Source organism: Kryptolebias marmoratus, linkage group LG3 (assembly GCF_001649575.2).
Source record: "Kryptolebias marmoratus isolate JLee-2015 linkage group LG3, ASM164957v2, whole genome shotgun sequence".
Taxonomy (NCBI): domain Eukaryota; kingdom Metazoa; phylum Chordata; class Actinopteri; order Cyprinodontiformes; family Rivulidae; genus Kryptolebias; species Kryptolebias marmoratus.
The window spans coordinates 22449928-22470462 of record NC_051432.1 but is presented as its reverse complement, the minus strand read 5'-3'; the positions used below and the strand labels follow the sequence as shown (position 1 = coordinate 22470462).

General features: G+C 37.7%; 3 protein-coding genes across 6 annotated transcripts in view; all 3 read left to right on the top strand.

The window, feature by feature from the left end:
- Positions 1–41: 41 nt before the first annotated feature.
- LOC108241460 (CMRF35-like molecule 1) lies at positions 42–2572 on the top strand. The gene is made up of 5 exons (XM_017425605.3): positions 42–176; positions 371–700; positions 1320–1361; positions 1479–1606; positions 1759–2572. Exons 1-5 carry the CDS (start codon positions 119–121, stop codon positions 2053–2055), a joined length of 855 nt encoding a protein of 284 aa, XP_017281094.1. The 5' UTR covers positions 42–118; the 3' UTR covers positions 2056–2572.
- Positions 2573–4774: 2202 nt separating this feature from the next.
- LOC108241461 lies at positions 4775–14318 on the top strand. Its single transcript, XM_037974627.1, has 12 exons — positions 4775–4928; positions 6381–6686; positions 6937–6978; positions 7088–7195; positions 7620–7918; positions 10613–10649; positions 10912–11064; positions 11386–11676; positions 11782–12081; positions 12286–12393; positions 12673–12725; positions 12801–14318. Exons 1-12 carry the CDS (start codon positions 4886–4888, stop codon positions 13035–13037), a joined length of 1977 nt encoding a protein of 658 aa, XP_037830555.1. The 5' UTR covers positions 4775–4885; the 3' UTR covers positions 13038–14318.
- Positions 14319–15148: 830 nt separating this feature from the next.
- The window catches only part of dnm2b (dynamin 2b), a 23898-nt gene continuing 18511 nt past the window's right edge, over positions 15149–20535 (top strand). For 2 of the 4 annotated variants that reach the window (XM_017425653.3, XM_017425655.3), the window contains exons 1-2: positions 15150–15628; positions 18977–19050. In XM_017425653.3, coding sequence (XP_017281142.1) covers positions 15468–15628; positions 18977–19050 — 235 coding nt within the window. In that variant the 5' untranslated portion in view covers positions 15150–15467. Of the gene's footprint in view, positions 15629–18976; positions 19051–20535 lie in introns of all 4 variants that reach the window. The other 2 variants (XM_017425654.3, XM_017425652.3) reach the window with 2 other exon arrangements.

The following is a 20535-nucleotide window of genomic DNA, read 5'->3' as shown; positions in this document are numbered from 1 at the left end:
ACGTAGGACCTTAAAAGCACCTAACACAGGCTTCAGTGCAGAAGATTTTTGCCTCCAGGTGTGGCTGTGGGGGAATCTTTTTGCGTGAACTGAAGCTAAACTGGGAGTGATAGGAACAATGTGGATTTTATGGAAAACACCTCTGGCTGTCATCATCGTGTTCCTACAAATCCAAGGTGAGTTTCAGCTCGTAAATTAATTGGTTTAGTTGCATAGATATTGTATAAAACCAGTGCCTTAACAAAAAGCATAATTCAGTGAAACAATCCTGTTTTGAACCACAATACACAGGTTAATTTAAGTCTGGAAAACCATCCTTTACTGTTAATCTGCTTATTGTAAAACTTCTAGCATTAATCCTGTCTTTTAGCTCTGATCAGCATCAAAACTACAGCAGTTACTAGCTCGGAGGGCCAGATGTTCGAGTTCAGATGTGATTATCCAGCTGGCTGGGAAAACAATGTTAAATACTTCTGTCGAACGGATGATGACGAGTCCAAGAAAAACGAGTTGCAAATAAACCAACACGACCAGTGGGAGGAAAAAGGACGCTTCTCTGCGTACGACAACAGCACTGGAGCCTTCTTCATCATCAGGGTGAATAAACTCTATCCAAACGACAGCGGGACGTACTGGTGTGGCGTTAAGCTCATCGACCAGGGCGATCATATCAGTGTCATCCAGCTGAATGTTTCACAAGGTAAAGTATGTCAGTTCAAAACACAAGATCACAACAAGCAATATGTATTATCCTCACAGGTATTTTATAAAATTCCACATAACAAAACATTTCTAGCCAGAAGTTACTGTCTTACAAAAATAATGCATGACGTTTTCTTCTGTGTTAGATAAAATAAGCATTTGTTAAAGGAATCAACATGAAAAATCAGCTTTGTAAAAATGTCAGCCCACGCATCCCATAAATGGGAACAAGGCAGTCTCACCTTTCTCAACCGTGTTCTGCTTTTCTGAAGTTTCAATTCTCGTGAAACTATTGTTTCACAGAAAAGCGTCCAAAAGTGTTTTATTAAAACATGAAAACGAGAAAGCTTTTATGTGACAATACTTAATTAGTATTGTTGAAGGGTCATTTTAAGCAAATTTTTAACTAAATGTATGTTTCTTGTCTCTAGAAAGGCAGCATTTTTATAGATTTTGATCAACAGTCACACTTTAAATGATGTATCCCATTAAACCTTTGGTAGTGATTGTTGCATATTTAGTAGTTATTCTTTATCATAGATTATACACATACACAAAAAAAAAATTCAACTGGCTTTAAGCTGATCATTAAGTTATAATGCTTTTAATTTTTTCAGTGACTGAAATGCATGACAGTACAAGGAGCCACACTGTTCACAGTGAGTGACCTGTGTGTGTGTGTGTGTGTGTGTGTGTGTTGCTTTATAAATAGCAGTTTTGTGTGTGTGTGAGTCCTCCTTTGCTGGCTTAACCTCAGTTGTTGTTCTCTTACACAGAATTCACCCTGCAGCTGTTCCTGACCGCCATGTTGTGCGTTGCAGCCATGCTGTTTGTGTGTCTGTTCACAGCCTTTTTGCTGATGGCTGTGAAACAAAAAAAATCGGCCCCGCGGAAGAAAAGAGAGGTTAGTTTATCTCACGACTGAGATAAATGTGATGCTCATAAAAATGATGATTCAGTCATTGCAAGCACGACTAAGAGGGCAAACTTTGCCCCTGAGGTGGTATCATTTTGTTGTAGTTGGTGTGCTGAGAGAGTTATTTATTCTTCCTGCAGACATCAACTGACTATGAGACAATGATGCCCGGTGTACAAGCTGAAACGGAGCCCTGCTGCTGCTGTGCACACCGAGACTACACTGATCTTTCAGCGTTACCACGGCCCACATCTGACCTCTGCTCCCACCTTGCATATGGGCAACGGGAGTCCATCGTCTCTTTCAGCCTCGGTGAATATGTGGATGTAGATGTACCGGGACACATCTGCCAGTATCACCATCTGGACTCCGACCAGCTGGAGGAGCATGTATACCACACTCTTCATGGAAACAACTGCACCAAGCAGATTATATGACTGTAAAACAACAAAGACTGGATGCAACCTACAGCGTGCGTGCGGATATTGCAAACTGGATGTTACAGACTGAATGCTTCCATGCTTCGCCTTTCAAGGCCTGATAAGACACGAGTGCTGCATTCTTTTAAAGACAACTGAAAAGTATGTTTTTTTTATTTGAAAAATGTTGATGATTTTCAAAGCTGAGACGTGTTTATATCTTTATTTTTTTTTTTACCAAAGTCAGAGACACAAAGCTTTAAGAATTATGAATTATTTCAGCCTCAGAATCCTTTTAGTTTTGGAAGGCTGATAATGCTTAAGTTTAATGTCACTTTCTAAAGCCCATTTATCTCACATTTGGTTAAGGAATGGTTTTAGGGTAAGTGAGACTTAGGTGTTATTTTTATTGCCTGCAACCATGACAGGTGGGTGATAATGTAATTGCCTGTGTGTGTTTTTGTAGCATGAAAGTTCATCCTGTTATAACCGAGTCCTTGGTATTGTTTGGATAAGTAAAGCTCCACTCTCAGCACATCCTATTATTTCTTCTCAGACTCATAAAAGAACGGGATTCATGCAAAGATGAAATCTGTTCATTTGAATGTGAAATCTTTTGAAATTTACGTGTGCATTTGTCTATTATGAATTCAGTCCAGGGGTTTACCAAACTTTATTCCTTTTTGTTATTGCTGGAGACTGTCAGGGAAATTGTCAACAAAACCGTTTTTTTAACAGGAAGAGTTAAGCTCTGTCTGTGCAGACCTGGTCAGAATCTGAGCATCTTTGTTTTGACATTTAATTTTAAAAACTGGAGAGAGACCTTGGCTTTGCTCGTTGTTATTTCAGTTTGTTTTAGTGTCTGTCTTCTTGTGCTGGTTCCTCTTGTCTTCTCTCATTGTTATTTTTGTGAACCTAAATTTAAAGCGTACATTTTTATCTAACTTTCTTTGTAAAGTCCAGTAATTTAAAAGAAAAAGAAAAAGTCTAACAAAGGTCAGGAAGGACCATTCAGAGCTTAAGAGATAAATAAAGTTAAATAATCGAGCCATGACTCCAACAGCTGACAGCTCCAGACTTGCCTCAGCACCATCACTTTAACTCTCCTGGGTGATCTTTAGAAAAAGTTGTTCCTCAGTTGACTCTCGGGTTCCTGCCCTCCTTTCTCGGGCCTAATTAGGGACACTCCACCTGCATGGCAGCATTTGCAAGGAAGGCCTACCCCAATCCAGCTGTACCACAGTAAGGCACCGAGTTCTTACCGGGTGATGAGAAAAGCACTGTCGGTCTGGTTATGAACCTCAAGAATGCAAGTTGATAAGCAAAAGATTTCATTCCTGATCTGTTGCTTCCTGATTATTCTGACAATCTGGCAGAATTATTAACATTCTTATGACCCAAATTCCAAAGTGAAAATACTCATCAAGAATAGCCTAAGCTGTCCAAATTCTTGCGATTATAAAACCTAAACATATATTCTAAATCCAAACATCCTGTTCAAAAGATTCTTATGTTTTAGATAAAGTTATAATCAAAGTCCTACGTCAGATCAGATTCTTGCTTCAGAGTGTTGCTTCTTTTCATTCAGTCATTTTAAAGTGAATATAACTGTTTAAATCCGGTTCAGATAATTCAGTGTAATTAATGCTAAATTCAGAATATTATTCCCAAATTTTGAAGGTTATTTGTCATTTGCTGTGTTGATTTTATTGTTAATTTTAGTTTGATTTATTCTAATTTTGTATTGGAGACCTAAAAGGCAAGTTTGGTAATGTGTTAGGATGTAAATCCCCTGTAATGAACGGATTCAGCCCTCAGCTGTTGAGATCTAATAAACAATAAGGGTGAATAAATCAAGTTTTCTAAACACTGATTGATTCAATCTGGGGCCCCTTCTTAACAAGAGCTTAAAATAGTAACAAATTAAGCTTCACCCTTCTTCATCCTCATGGTTCATGTGTTCATTTGTCTGTTTACAAAATACTATCTCATGAACCGCATGACCAAATGTTGGTGAAATGCTCAAAAAAACAAACAATGGATGTGCATCTACAACTGATCACCTTTTGGAGTCAACCCAGTTTAAGATGGCTACCACAGCCAATGAACCTTTGCAAACACAAAAATCATCCCAACTCAATCAATTTTACAGATACTGGGCTAAAATTTGGAGTGGTAGTAGCTGAGACTTATCACCCTGACATATTTGTAGCACTAATAGATCACGTAAAATCTTTGTTTATAATTTTGACAGGCAAGGCAGCAGGTATTATATTGTACATTTGCATTTTAAGGAATGCTGGAAAATGCTAGTTTCAGTTGTAATGAAAGTATTGGGTCAGATAATGTACTGCAAAGCGAAACTGCAAGCATCCTTTATTAAAAGAATTTGCTCATTTAGATTTAAAACAACTTGTATTATCCAATGCTTTTGTTGCGGTTTGAGGGGATTTTTCTGAAGAAAATGTAGCTTTTTCAACAGCTCTGAATAAGACTAAAGATAATAGTCTAAGAAGACATCTCAGCCAAATTTACCAGATATTGCAAAATCCACCAAAAAAGCAGATTTAATGTTTGAACAAGTCTTATATTCACTTTCCTGCAGGGTTTGACTAAAATAAAGTGTTGGGATGCTGAGCTTGTGTTTACTGTTTTAACTTACGACTTCCTGACCATTTATAATGAGAAAGAAGGGAGGAACTTTAAAAGAAACTGTTCAAAAGTGGGAAGTGCAACAAGAAAAACGGAATAACAGCAGACGATGTTCGCAGACAGATTTCTCAAAACCTGCAGTGGGTGACTTAAGGAAATGTAAAGAAAACTCGACAAGACAAACTATTTCAAAACCATGAAGATTAGAATGATTATTACAATTATTTTCCTTCTGGATGGTGAGTTCAACAAGCTATAATAATTTGTCCTATTTTTTCTCTTCCTCTTTTCTTTCTTTTTATATTTTTGCTGTAAATGTGGTTAGACGCTTCTCAACTGTTTCATATTAGTGAAGTTTTCTCCACTTCCTGATTCTGAATGCTTCCTTTTGACTGTAACTAGAAGTAATTTGAACTTTAATTGTTGTAATTCACAGAAAACAATCCAAAAACATTCATGATTTTATCCAACTTCTATTGTAAACGTTGTCTTGAACCGATAAGTACAGCGGTACACCCAATGTACTGCATATTATACGATACTTTTTTTTAAAGCTTACATTTCTTTGACTTGGAAATCTACATATTGTTTTGTCTAAATAATTGTATAAACTTAACACAAAAGTGAGGAAATTTGAATTGTGTAGTCATGGGCGTACACAAGATGTATCACAATATGATACTTACTCATCGTTATTCACCCCACAGAGTTAACACATTAAAAACCTTTATGAATACTGTAGTTATCAAAAATATGCATGTCAGGTGTTTAATGACTGTCGGCCACCATATTTATGTCCCCAGAAATGGTGCCACAATTGTTAAAAAAAATACATTTGTGAGTTTAGCAGAAGAGTTGTGTATGTTGGTTATACCCAAAAAAATCTTCTTTGCCGATACCAAACAGCTTATTCTGCTACTGACTCCTATTTGGTGTCTTTTATTGGACTGGATGACTGAAGTATGAATATGCTGGAGTAGGTTCTCAGTCATCCAGGCCATGGTAAATTCAAAAAAGGTTAAAAAACAAAAAAAACTGGACTTCTATTTTGTAGTTGAAGACGTTTCACTTCTCATCCGAGGAGCTTTCTCAACTCAGAAATAGAGAGTGTGGAGTTGAGCTTTTAAAGCTGAGATGTGATGTAAGCTGGATAGCTTGCAAATTGTTCTTGCTCTCCTAACAATAAAGGCTCGTTAAGGTCCTTGTTTGTCTGACTCACTGATGGGCCACTCTGGTCACAGGTGTTGCTTGTGACCAGAGTGCAGGTGTTGCTTGTGACCAGAGTGGCCCATCAGTGAGTTGAACTGAGAAAGCTCCTTGGATGAGAAGCGAAACGTCTTCAACTACAGAATAGAAGTCCAGTTGTTTTTGTTTTTTAACCTTTTATGAACTGAAGTATGAAGAAACAAGACATATTGGCAATTTAAGAAAGTAGTCATTTAACAAACAGGGGCCTCAGTAGCATGTGGAAGAACCATAAAACAGCCAAAACAGCCTGGTATCTCCTCCTCATGCTGCTCACCAACATGGTCACACACTGCTGTGGGACGAAATCTCATCTTTAACCAGCATCAGTCAGTGAGGCTGTATGGATCACTCTGGAAGGAACAGTTTTATTAAACAAGATACGTTTATCTTTTGATAGTACAAAGTAAATCTACTCACTGGTTTTGTCTGTGTGTTTTGTTCAGGGTTATGGGAGACTGAAGCCTTAAAAGGAGAAGTTGGACAAGCAATCATGATAACGTGCTCTCATTCCAACGCTGACACCAACGTCAAATATTTCTGCAAGGGAGAATGTTATGAAAGAGATATCCTGATAACAAGCAGGAAGTCAAAGACAGACTCCAATGAGAAATACAGCATAAAAGATGAAGGAAACACTTTTTATGTCACAATCTCAGATCTGCAGCTTGAAGACTCTGGAACCTACTGGTGTGGAATAGAAAGAGTTGGTATCGACACATATAATAAAGTCATTATTACAGTAAAAGCAGGTGAGTGAGTTCATTGTTGCATATTTGTAGCTTACATTAATTCCAAACCAAGAAAAAAGCATTTCTTTTGTTTTTACTTTCTTTAAAGATTTGATGAGAGCACTTTACATAAATCCTTAAAGTACTTCCTGTTTTATTTGCTTATTTAATCATTCTTACATTGAGAAAAAAAGACAATAAACCAGATTAAGGAAAAAACAAATGAAATAACAAAACAAAACTAACAGACATCTTTTTGTTTGGCTTTCAGAGGAAAAGAGTTCAGGAGACCACCTCAAATCACTGGGTTCCCGTAAGCAAATGATTTTTACATGCGCAGTGTGTCACAGAAAGAGTTTTAAGGGATTCACCATCATTGATCACAAACGCCATAATCATCACCTTGATTATTCTTTTTTCAGAGAACCTGGCGTACATTGGAGCAGGTCTCAGTGTGGTTCTGTTGGTTCTGGTGGCAGTCATTGGATTGTTCTTCAGACTCAGAAAAAGAGATCGGAGCACCTCATCTGGTAAGAAATCGATTCATCAAAGAATTTTTGCATTGTTATGATTTTAAACCCATGAGACAAGCAGAGCTGAGACTCAGTCATACAAAACATAGTTCAACAGTATGAAAGTACTTAAAAAGTTACTTCATATCTATTCCAAAAATGAAAAATTTGACAACTTAACCTCAAATTACTCAGGAAACTGTTTTTTTTTAGAGCTAGAGTATGTATGAAAAATTTGACAGTGCATGTGGATTTCATTCGTAGTTTTTTTTTGGATTAGGCTACGCTGTAAGGAAAATATTGTCTGGAAATAAATAATGTAAAAGAAGAAAAAAGACAATTCATCAACATGTGTTTGCTGCTTTTAATTGTTTATGGCTGCAGAATGCTTTTATTGCAACACTTTCTGAAAAAGAACATTTTAAAACTTGTTTCCCTACAGAAAATAACAACGACATGAAACGTGCAACACCATCCACAAAGAAAAAATCTGCTTCTGTCAACGGGGATCAAGAAATGAAATGCAGGAGTGGTCCGCCGTCTAAACAGCACCGAGATGCAAGCAGGGTTGATGCAGGAAATATTTACTCCAACGTTTCGTCTGAGACTCAGACCAACTCAGACGACCTGTCTTACGCCACTGTCAGCTTCAGGAAAAACACTGACTGCACAAGCGTCACGTCTCAAACAGAATCAACCACGTATTCATCTGTTAAATATGAACCAAAAGGCTCCTGTAACGTCTGAACGCAGATCTGTCCACATCTAAAGGTGCATTCACCAACTTCTTATAGAACGCAAACTGTGACAAAAAATATATATATTTAACTTGTGTTTGGTAGATTTTATTGCATACTTAAAGAAAATTATGTTGCGTAAGTCTTGCAGATGTTCTTAAACAATATTTTTTGTGTTTATTTTATTTTTTGTGTACAAATCAAGGTATACAGTTATTATTTGATGTGGCAATAATGTACTTTTAGTCAGGTTTACTACCCAGTTTATTGTCTGCTTAATGTTTAGAGATGCTGGCAGGTTTATTAACATTACATCAGCTGTGATCCTGATTAAATTTGACTTTTGCTTTGAGGCTCCTACAATTACTTAAGGAGGCAGATAGAAGCTCCCCAGTGACCCTGCAAGGAAAAAGAGATTGTTGCTACAAAAGGGATGCTTTCAGCGTAACTGCACACTGTAATTAACGCGCTTTATAGGCAGCCTCCAAGCTTATTGTTTAAAGAACAAGATGAGCGAGGTAAGGAATGCTGAAATTAAGAAACACAAAGACAGCAAACAGGTCAGTTTTATCAGGAGCGTTTTCAGCATTTGAAGCATTTCTTGCACAGTTTATTTTATTTATTTTCCCTTTTCTGACATCATCATTAGTTTAAGTTACCTTTTAAAATGATCTTATCTCTGTAGTGCCTATAATTATGTAAGAAAAGAATTAAGGGTGAAATAAATTAAACATAAGAACATGCAAAGCAGTTTAGCTGGAAACGTCACACAACTACAAGAAAGAGTTGACTGAGCCCTTTTTTAATCTTTTTCTGATAAACCAAAGAATGTGATCAGAAATATTGCCCCACAGTTTGGCAAAGAAAACGACAAAATGACCACTTTTGTTTTTCTGTGGAAGCAGTTCATGGACACATTCATGTTACGCACATCAGTACTTCTGTTTAGCTGTGCATTTATTATCCACTGTGATGCAAGTGGCAGGTGGCGTAACTTTTTTATTTTTCAGCTTTTATTGAACCTTTTACCCTTCATCTGTTGGAGGGATTCACTGGAATCCACAAGGTTGCTTTTCCTTTGCTGACTCTTAACAAAAATATTTCATTTTTGGAAACACAGAGTGACAATAAATGAAAAACAAACACGTATTACTGCAACATGATGTTTTTAAAAACATATTTTACAGGCAATAGTCTTAATCCAAATTCTTAGCAAACTTTAAAACTATTTCTACCCATAAGTGAAGCTAGATGCTAATTTTTGACAATATCGCCATCTAGAGGTAAGTCTTAGAATTTGTACTTAAAACTGGTTATACTAGGTCAATCAAAGTGTTAAACATAATTTAAAAAATAAATAAACAATAAAGCATAAACAATTAAAAAAAGACAATAGTAGCACAAATGGAGTAAAATTCCTCATCAGAAGTAAACTGTTAAAATTAATTTAACAGGTGATGAAACACCTAAGACATAAATATACACTTTCGAAATGAAGATGAGCAGATTTGAACCAGTAATATTATTGACTATCTATGTGGTTTTTAGACTTGGACATTTACTCTGAATGTTTTTGGAGTTCCCCTGCAGGCATCAAAACACAGCTCTGCTGCCTGACCACCACGACTTTGTGACTATTTGGAGATAAAGATGATCACACAATTTTTTTAACATGTCTATAACTTGACAACATGGCAGCACAGTGGTTAGAAGGTTGCAAGTTCATCAAAATAAAAGAACTGCAAACACCTGATTTGACTCCCTCTCAAAGCTTAAAAAACAGAACAGAAAAGTAAACCAGAAATTAATGTATTTAGTATCATTGTCATGCTGGATGGAAACGGAGGCGAACCCAGAGTGCAGACTCATCTTTCCAAAAAAACAAAAACTAATTTATTAAATAAAGAAAATAAATAAAAACAAACCGCTGACGTGGCAGCAAACCAAACTCAGCAAAAATCCAAGGCATAGCATGGCAAGGCAAGGCAACGAGGAAACAAAACATGGATACAGCAAAACACAAACAATGATCCGACAGGGTGTGAGAGAAATGACCAGGTATTTGAACACTGGGGTTGACGAGGTAAATGGAAACAGGTGAGTGGGGATAATGGCAGACAGGTGGAGATGGGCGTGGCAAGGAAGGCAAAAGGGTGACTGGGGAGGAGTGAATACAAAAGCATGAACATGAGACCAAACAAAAAGCAAATACAACAGAATAGAAACAAAACAAAAACCCAAACCAAATAAAAATAAAACATAAACAAAACCCATAGAAAAACCAAATCACACCAATCATTTTTAATGTACTAATAAACATTTAATTGTTTAATTAAGCTTTTGTCTGCAGTCTATCCAGTGACTTTCTTATTTTGTCTTTCCTGAAGTTCCTCTGTCACCATGTGGTGAGAAGATAATAATAAAGATAGTTTCAGTTGTTTTACTTCTACTGAAACAACAGAAACAACAAATCCACACAGTGCAAAAGATTTATCTTCATAGAGGTTTGAGGCTACACGTTTTGAATTTTCCATCATTCCCTCTGGTTAGAAACCATTCATAAACTTATGACATTATTGGGGAATGACTGATACTCTCTGTCAGTATCTAAATATCTGATATTATCCTGACTTTGATCGAAGGATAACAGCTACACTGAGGTCATTGTTCTGTGAGCTACAGCTATGGTTCATTACAGACAGGTGATGAGATCCTGGGCTGGAAAGATGCTCTGGGTGGGAGTCAAGTCACGCCTTTCTCTTCGCCGTTTCTGATACTGTTTATTTCTGTCTTTGTGTCCACATCCCCTTTTATAAGCACCATGCAAATGTTTCTAGTTATGTGCAAGAGAGGAGACGCTGAAACTCTCATTCGAGCAGAGAGTCTTTGAAAGATCAGACATTAGATTTATTTATTACCATAAAATCAGTTTTGGATAAAACTGTCTGACTGTGACGATGGAGACATCACTTAAAGCCTTTTTCTGCTTGCTGACAGGTAAAACCTTTTCTTGTGGGAAGATATTTGGGGGTTTAATAAATATTGTGTGCATTAATGTGAAATGCTTTTGTTGTTGTTTTGTTTTCTTAATGATAGTTAGTGCAGGTTTTCTGTCTGCGTCTGAAAATACAAAACCAAGCATCACAAACTGTAAGTACAACAGATGCATGAAACATGCAGCTAAATCTTTTATCCAGAGAGGTGGTAGCTGGTTGATGTCAAAAGTAAGAGTAACCATTTGAGAAACAAATTTCAGGCACATATTTGACAATATTTTTCTTTTTGTGTAACAACTCTAAAATTAACTTTTAAAGCATGAAATATAATAATGAAGCTTAAAGGACAGCTGTGCATAGTTTTTCTTTATGAGCTTTAGTTTAACAGATTACTACAGAGAAAGGTATTACTTTAATTGTTTAAAAAGTGGTGTTTTGATTAATTGATTATTCATTTGTCCTTCAAATCTCTCAGGTAAAGAAACAGAGAACTTCATTAAGTTTAATGGAGAGTCTGTTACAATCGACTGCAAATATCCACAAAACAACATGAGATATTTCTGCACTGAAGAACTCAATATGTGCTATGATATATCATCGTCAATGAAATTGCCAAATAAGTTTTCACTTACAAGTGACAACCGGCAAGTGATCATTTCCAAACTGACTGAGCAGGATTCTGGCAGATACTGGTGTGGTGTGTGCAAAAATGATGATGATGATGATGACATCATGTGTTCAAGTCAGGTTTTCCTCTATATTTCGAGTAAGTATTAATCTAACTTTGCTGATTTTATTTCACCAATTATCACCACAATCTTGTGGATGTATTAACTTGCAGAAATCTAAAGTTATTATGTCCTCCCCCCAGACAGGGACACATTTGACTTGATGAAACTGGATTATGTTCCTTCACAGACAGCCCACATTGCATGTAAATATTCTGATAGATGGAAAAGTGGTACGAAAGTCCTGTGCAAAGAAACTCGTCCTTTTGTTTGTAAGGAGATAATAAATACAACACAAGAAGCCGTGGGCAGGTTTCATATAAAAGACAATAAAGAAACAAACTCCTTCTCTGTGGACATCAAAAACCTGACTGAGGCCGACTCTGGAATTTACTGGTGTCTTTCTGGCAAAAATGAATTCGTCGCAACGGAGCTTTCTGTGGGTGAGTACACCGACATAAATATCAAACAATAATAAAGTCTTCTGCAACACAGGTGTGTGTACCTGTTGAAAGAAAAATGTTTCTCTACAAGTATTTACTTTTTTATCTAGTTGAACCGGCTGGAAATAGGCGTCAACTCCCTGCGATCCGAGAATTAGTAGAGGGTTTCTAACACTTTGCCCCTGACTTTTCACATTTTTTCAGCTTCAAACAATGTAGGAATGATTGCTGGTATCACTGTGTGTCTGGTCGGGATATTAGTGGTTGTGACCGTGTTGATACTGTGCAGACGGAAACTACCCAAAACACAAGGTGAGGGATGGCTGTGTGACAAAATGATGAATATTCTTCACTAAATATATACTAAAGTGAACCTTCAAAATATACAATATGTTTGCTTCTTATGCATTTGCAGTTTTATGAGCTTTATCCCTTTTTTACTGATTGTGTAACTTTTGAACTAACAGTTCATGTCATGCCAATATTCCCAGTCTATGTGACGAGTTCTTCACTCAGAGATAACAGATAGAGATGAAAACATAAAAATACCTTCTAGTTTACATGTATTTAAATGTTTTTTCTTTGTCTTAGTGTGCTGCGCTGCAGGGGATTCAGCAGAACAGACGCCAACACAAAACACAGAGGTATGGGTGTCCAGGTTTAGTTTGCATGTCAGATCAGCAGATGCATCTGTCACATCTGTTCTCTTCTTGCTTTAGGCAAAAAATGCAGATCATCACTACGACGAGATCCAAGATCAGCAACAGCAACCAAAGACAACCCCGAATGTTTATGCCACCATCAGTCGTCCCGCAGACCAGATGCATTACGCCACAGTCGACTTCCAGAATGACGCAAACAGTCTTGATAAAAATCCCTCCTTTGACAAAAGTGAATCTCATCCTCCTGCAGAAATAACTCTCTACTCCACAGTCAGAAATATGGAGGAGCAGTAAAGTCAAATAGTTTTATCTTCACTTGTGTAACGTGATGTCAGGAGTTAGGATATTTGTACATACACACAGAACAGATGAAAAACTGCTGAAGAGAATCCTTTGGTTACAGTTCCTCATTAATGGGCTCTGTAGTTTGTTAAAAACTGTTGGGTTATTTTGATAACAGATACTAGGTTAAAGCTTTATATTGGGTCAAACCAACCCAGGTTGGAAATGAACCATGTCATTCTTCACAATCCGCCATTTTAAGCCAGAAGTTGACCAAACCGAATCTCGCTGTAACAGGATGTAATAAGAAAAAGTGAGATGGTTAAAACAACTTGTAAGGAGATGCTTAACCTGGTTGACTTATTAACTTTATATTTGACCTGTAGACATAGAGTTTGATTTCCTAAAATAACATCAGCTGTAAGTTGTAATTATCTAATAACCCAGATTTTGGGTTGTTCTTTTTTTGACTGAACTTTTTGGTTGCTCTAATTCGACAAATAAGACATTTGACCTAATCTTTGGTTAGAAAACTTAACCCAGCACGCTGGGTCAAACCCAACCCTGCTAAGTTAAAACTACCCAGGTTTGGCTTTGTTCAACTTTGACCCAGTTTTTAACCCAGCAGCAGGTTTTATTGGTGAAATAGGAGTTTACTTCATAACTAGTCAACATTAAGATGTTTGTAAAGCTAAGGACACAACCTGCTTTTATGATGTGAAATGTAAGTGAAAACAATATTCAGTGGCTTTCAGATCATTTAATTTCTGTGTCATAGGTTTTATTTAAGTATTCATTTTTTAAAAAGCTGCAGCTGGAGCATATTGCATCAGATTGTCTTTAAACAAGAAGCTGGTGTGTTTTGTTGCAGCTTTTATGTATATTTTTTTCTATGTATACTTCATATAATAGTTTGGTTGTTCAATAAAAGAGATACATTTCTGTTATTATTATGCTATAATGGAGACGAAGTTTTAACAGAATGCAGTTCGTTATTGTCTTGTTGAAACTGTCAAACCTCAAATAAAAATTCAAATTTAGATCAGTAAAACCAGGGACATTTTCCACTTCATAATTATTTGACTTCAAAAGGAAATATTGGTAGAATTTAAACACTTAACTTCTTTAAAACAGAGGGACTGGTTCAAACGGATCATGTTCTATTATAAATGCATTTCCTTTTTCAGTTTCAGCATTTAATGTCATAATTTATAAAAGTTTCATCTAAACATGAGGTTCAAATGTTGACATTGTATTATTATTTATATTTTAATAGCATTTCATTGTAACTGAATGAATAATAATGTAAGTGGGTTTTCAGTAAAGATCACTCTTTCAATCAATGTCTCAGTTAAAACCTGACTTGAATTCACGTTGACACTATTTAATCCCTTGAGAATACATGGCTTGAATAATGTAAACAATGACTTATATGACATATAAGTCATTGAATGTAAATCTCTGGCGGGCAGCGTCTTGTTCTGGTTGATTTTAGCGCACCGGTTGTTCTGCACTGCCCTCTTGTGGACGGGTTGGCGAACAGCCGGTGACATAGTTAGTTTTACCTCCAGCTTTCCCTCCTCTTCAGGAGTTCCTATATGGCGTTACTTTTTCCAAGTCTGACACGCAAGTAAGAGTCACTATGGCTGTCCCCCTGTGCTAATTGATTAATGAGTCAATCAAAACCAGAGAATAATGACCACAGGAACAACTAAAACAACCACGTTTTGTTCAGGTTAGGACAGTGTTTTAGTAGTTTGTAACAATTATGTACAAAATGTACTAGCAAAGAAATGTTTCTGGAAATCCCAGAGATCCATCCATAGAAAGCTAGAAAAACTATTAACCAATTTTAAAGATTGCAAGAAAGTTTGGCTTCTTGGAAGCAAAGTATATAAATAAAAAGTGCTGGTTTATTAGTTTTGCGCAACATTGTATATTAAAAAGGTCGATAAAATTAACTGTGTTCCGTTTTTTAATGAATAAGAGGCTGATCTTGTCAAAGTGCCAGGCAAAAACCTAAAATGTTCAAAAAAATTGAAGCCCGTACGTAAGCTACGTTCTCCCTGACTGACGTGTATGCTGACCAATGGTTGGCCGCGGTGCCTCTGGGGGCGGGGCTTGAGTCTCCGGCGGAGGCTTGGTGTCGCCTGACCGGATGGTGACAGAAGTTTGCGCCTCAAATGTGCCTACTTTTATCAGCCACTGACCCCTTTAACAAGCTGGACACTTCACCGAGAACTGTCGGGACTTTTGTGTTTTAAAGTAACAAACCAAAAACATTAAAAGTAAGCGGTGACAAACTCTTCTTCCATCTGCGAACTTTTTTTTTTCTCCCATTTTCTTTTTGTTGTTTACCGGACGAGCGGTTTTTCTTCGGGTCTTATTTGGTCCGCAAAGGGGGTCCGGGAGAAAGCCCCCAGGGCTCGCCGAGGTGCCGCCATGGGAAACCGGGGGATGGAGGACCTAATTCCCCTCATCAACAAGCTCCAGGACGCCTTCAGCTCCATCGGCCAGAGCTGCAACCTGGACCTGCCTCAGATAGCGGTGGTCGGCGGCCAGAGCGCCGGGAAGAGCTCGGTGTTGGAGAATTTTGTCGGGAGGTTGTACCGTCTTATATGGCCTTGTTTTTGTTTTTTTTATAGTTTTGAGAAATTAAATTGTCCTTTTCAGTAACGACCTTACACAAGAAACACAAAGTTTTTTTGTGTGTGTGTGTGGGGGGGGGGGCTACTCGCCAAGTAAAGCCAAGTAAAGCCAAGTAAAGCGGTTTGTTACACGCCTCGGTTCCTCCCAGTTTTCTAACGTTTTTTCCAACTGATAATTTCCACTTTCGACCCGAGCTATTCACAGTCCGCACTTACGCAGTTTACGCAAAAAAGGAAACAGCTGTTGATTCAGCAACATGTGGGGGGAGGAAAAAAATATTTTAAAAATAACTTAAGCATTGAATTAAAAGATTAAATGCGACTTTCTGAGGAGATGTTCTGGAAAATGAGGCCAGCCAGCTTCGTATCTCAGGCACATCCTGTCAAACATTGACATGGCCTGCTTTATCAGAAGACTTTCCGGGCTGTAAATAAGATCTCTTTGCAGATCTCACGTCATGAAGGTCCTGGTAATGTTTTACTTTTAAGGGTGAGGCAAAAAAACAGTCTCTTTTCATGTTTGAGGCCATTTATAAGGAGTTATCGTACATTTAGTGTGTTTAAAAATGGGAAAAATGACTTGAGTTTGCCTTCGCTGCATGCAGAGCTATGCTGTGATTTCCCTTTTTTCTTTTTTTTAGGGCTGATGAAGAAGCTATTTTAATGGAAAAAACAGGAAGCCAGCCATTGTAGAAAGGAGTCACTTGCTGTGGGCCGTTTTTTGAAGTCCAAAAAGAACAACATGACATGAATCTGTTTAGGAGGAAAAGGAAAAGGGAAGAAAGCATCTTGTTGTTGCAGCCGTTTGGTCTGCTGAAGATGGCTGCTGCAGCTTTGTGCTGTCACACTGATTCTGCTCGTCGTCCAGGATAGTGGATGCAGATTAGGCGTCCGTGTCTCAGTTTTTTCCTGTCGTCTTTTGTCCCAGCGCCCCGAGCGGCAGCAGAGGCGGACAGTGGGGGCATTGATGTGTTTGGGCTGGGGTCATCAGTGATGTCACCAGCTGCACCGTCATGTGTACATGACACACTGCGTACCAGATACCCACAAAGCTGTTGGCTGTTCCCACCGTTGTTAATTAGCACCACTCGCATGCAGGGTTGCAACTCCGGGGTTTGAAACCAGAGCAATCTGCACGCCATTTCAGAGAGCTTTAAATAGCTATTTTTCACGGTTTGTTCAATAAATATAGTTTTTTTTCTGATACTGTTAGGCTCAGGGGTCTCATGTTTGAGTGTAGGATCTTTAAAAAGAAGGTTTTTTTGCATTCCTTCAGCTGTAAACAGTTCTGGGGGAAAGTATCACTTCAGCTGATAAATGAAAGTAACATATCACCTGCTGCCTCGCAGGTCAAAGTCTCGAACAAAGATCTTGTGAAATCTGTTAGCGCCCAGAGCGTTTGATGGGGATGATTCTCAGCTACTACCACGCTAAATTTTAGCTCAGCATCTTTTAAACTGACTTAGTTATACTTACTTTTATTTTGACTAAGTTAGCTGCGGTAGCCATCTTAAATTGGGTTAACCACAAATATTCACGAGTTGCAGATGTACACCCAAAGATTACTTTCTGAGAGTTTCGCTATATCCAGTAGTTCATGAGATATTTTACTAACAAACATGGTTTCAATCTTACCAGTTAATGGCACAGATTTAAGAGTCTGTGTTGGGGACGACTCTCAGCTACTACCACACCACATTTTTACTCAATATCTATAAAACTGATTGAGTTGTAGCCATATTTGTGTTTTCTGAGATCAGTTGGCTGTGGCGACCATCTTGAATTGAGTTGACTCTAATAGTTAATTGTTTGTAGATGTACATTCAGTGATTACTTTCTAAGAAGAGATATTTTGCTAACAGACACCTGAGATTACATTGCTGCCCGCCTGTCATGGCGGCAGGTGATATTGAAAGTTGCAATTTGGGATTAGCTGCAGTCACGTCTTAATTTCTACATTTCTGAAGCTAAAAAAAAGCCTGAATTATTGATTGTAACAGTTGATTCTTTTTTCCCCTGTAAATAAATAAAGAAATAAAAGAAAGAAATTCACATTTCTTCATTAAGTCCTGAGTTGCTTGAACCAGTAAACTTAAACAAGAAATCAGAAAACAAACGGGGGACAAAAATAATGGTGCGTCAAACTATCTGAGTCCAGTTAACTGGATAAATGACTCAGTTATTTGATTGATTAACTGTCCTGTTTGTGTTTCTGTGTCATGAGTGACAGGAAGAGATGAGGCAACTGGATGGGAATCATCGTTGTGCAACATCCTGACTGCTCTGTCAGCAGTAAGCTTCAGGAACAGGCTTTAGAAATGTGAAAAGGATCATTTTATTCCTTTCAGTGCATGTTTAATGCCGTCTTAGTTTACGGTAAAACGCTTGCCTCTGACCTGGCAGTCAGACAGGAAGACGGACGCAGACATGAGCTCGTCGCCTGTGGAGATTTGAAGGCAGTGACCTGGAAATGATCAAAACTCTATTGACCAGGAGTTTCCGTTCTGATGAGCGTGGACGTAATGAGAGGAGAAAACAGAGCGAACGGCTTGTTTCTCTGAATTATAATGAACTCGGTTGACTCGGGTTTGTATCAGTGATACACACACGGCTCCTTATTAGAGCCCAAACAGTAAAGGCAGATGATACTGTTTCCCTGTGTGTGTGTGTCTGTCTTTACAAAATATCTCATGGATCACTGAACATTAATGAGACTCACAGAAAGGAATCATTGCATGTACATCTACAACTAATATTTGGAGTTTTGGAGTCAGTTCAGTTCAAGATGGCTGCCACAGTCAATCAGTAGCCAACACCAGAGAGTCTCTACCTCAGCCAGTTTTACAGATATCGAGCTAAAATTTGATACGACGGAAGCTGAGAGTCATTCACATCATGTATTCTGAGTGTCACATCTTACCTTAATGGCGCATAACGTTATTTTCAACGCCGTCATTTCTTCACGTAAGATGATCTTAGGCTAAAACTCTGGCGTGAAAAGTGGCGGGCGATATGCAGTCCTTCAAGAAATGTTTTAACTTTGGTAATAGTTGACTAAAGTTTAGTTTTTTAAAAACAGTTGCTAATGAAACGCCATCTTCTCCCAACATATCAGTATTTGTTTTGTAGAACCAACTTATTTTATGTTTGATCAGAGCTCCCTTTTTTCAGTTTGTAAGTAGAAAAATGATTTGATATGCTGTTGTGAATCATGTCTGTCCGATAATTATCCGTCTTCCTGCAAATCTCCTGGAACTTGTTTGTTTGCGAGCCAATTAAACGTCTTCTGTCTTTGCCCCTCAGGGACTTTCTGCCCCGAGGATCCGGCATCGTCACCCGTCGTCCTCTCATCCTTCAGCTGGTCAACAGTAAAGCAGGTAACTCACGTCGAGCCCTGTTTGTTTGAATCTTTTTCTAAAATGTTTGAATAAAATAGGGAAATTCAAATTGAAAGCTATGATGTAAACCTTTTGTACTCTGCGGTTTAAATGATTTGGTCTTCAGTTACTGTTCAGTCAGATATTACAGCAGCTGGGAAAATTTGTCATTTGTTGAAAAATGTGCTTAAAACAAAAGGTTTTCTTTTTATTTCTTCCTTGATTTAGGGTCACGTCCTGCCATTCCTTTAATTCTTTAAAAGCTGAATGTTTGTTGAGGGTAAAAGGTCTGCACCGCAGGAAGACAGGCTTTTAAATGTCTTTTCCTTTGCAGCCATGCTGCTTTAATTTGTGCAAAAACTAGTTGGTTATTTCCTCATCGAGAAAAGAAATGTCTTTAAAAAAAAATATCAACTGGATGTCTGCATATTCATCCAGAAAGCATCGTTATAGATACCGACCATACGGACGAAATAGTTTTAGTTCTCTTTAAGCCGAAGGATGCTTTGTCTATAATTTTTAGAGAAACACAAAGAGTTTCAGCTCCGGTCCATCTAAAATGAGCTCAGGCTCAGAGAAGGTAGCTGCATTAATTTCTAACAGCTTTTAATCTTCTCAAGTTAGTTTCTATAAATTTCTCACGCTGCAATTATTTCTCTGTAATTCTGCAGTTTCTGGTTTTTGAGCTGTGTGCTGCAGAGATGCAGCGTTACCCTTCTCCTTTTAGCCGTCAGCATGTGGCATCCATTATTATTTTCAAAAGTATTTAACAAATTCTTCTTTGCCTCGTTCCGTTTTATAGGAGCTTTGTCCCTTTAAAGGGCTACTGCTCGTGATTTGTTTCTGAATTGTTGGTGCTTCTCAGTGCAGGCTTCAGGAGAGATATTCAGGGACGCGCAATATAAATGAACATCTTATTTGTTTAAATAATAATAATAATTAAAAAACAAACAAACAGGAATGACCTGCTCAGTTCCCAGATAGTCACAAAATGTTAATGGTCCAAACAAAAATTCATCAGAAACACAATTTCTTACTTGAAAATGATGGAAAACAGAAAATAAATGTTCATCTGGTTTCTAAAAACAGATGTTTGAAGACAGTTTATAAAAAAACTTGGGTAAAATATTCATTATTTGAGATGTTGCTGTCAAGTAAAGCTGTTTAGATATGTAACTCAGTTTCTAAAACAACTTGTCAGAAATTATTGAGGCTAATTTTACCAGAATGAAAAGTGTCATAGTGATTTGTTTTATGCATCTACAGTTTTTTATATTTAGGCCCGAGCAGCGACAGCGGCTGCGAAGGCCTATTGTATTTCGTGGAATTCTTATTATTCTTTTCCCTCCGAGATCGCAAATTTGAGGGCTTTAACATACTCAAAAACTCACCAAACTTCACGGAAAGCTGTCCCCCATGTGAAATCGCGTGATTCTAATGTAATCGAAAGTGGGCGTGGCCAAACTGCTCCACAACGCCCCCTAA

What these genes read in the sequence shown, in the direction of transcription:
- LOC108241460 (XM_017425605.3), top strand. Translation starts at nt 119, where the DNA reads ATGTGGATTTTATGGAAAACACCTCTGGCTGTCATCATCGTGTTCCTA. An exon ending in AAGGAGCCACACTGTTCACA is followed by an intron (nt 1,362 to 1,478) that starts GTGAGTGACCTG and finishes TCTCTTACACAG; the next exon opens with AATTCACCCTGCAGCTGTTC. An exon ending in CCCCGCGGAAGAAAAGAGAG is followed by an intron (nt 1,607 to 1,758) that starts GTTAGTTTATCT and finishes TTCTTCCTGCAG; the next exon opens with ACATCAACTGACTATGAGAC.
- LOC108241461 (XM_037974627.1), top strand. Translation starts at nt 4,886, where the DNA reads ATGAAGATTAGAATGATTATTACAATTATTTTCCTTCTGGATG. An exon ending in AGATCGGAGCACCTCATCTG is followed by an intron (nt 7,196 to 7,619) that starts GTAAGAAATCGA and finishes GTTTCCCTACAG; the next exon opens with AAAATAACAACGACATGAAA. An exon ending in GGTTTTCCTCTATATTTCGA is followed by an intron (nt 11,677 to 11,781) that starts GTAAGTATTAAT and finishes TCCTCCCCCCAG; the next exon opens with ACAGGGACACATTTGACTTG.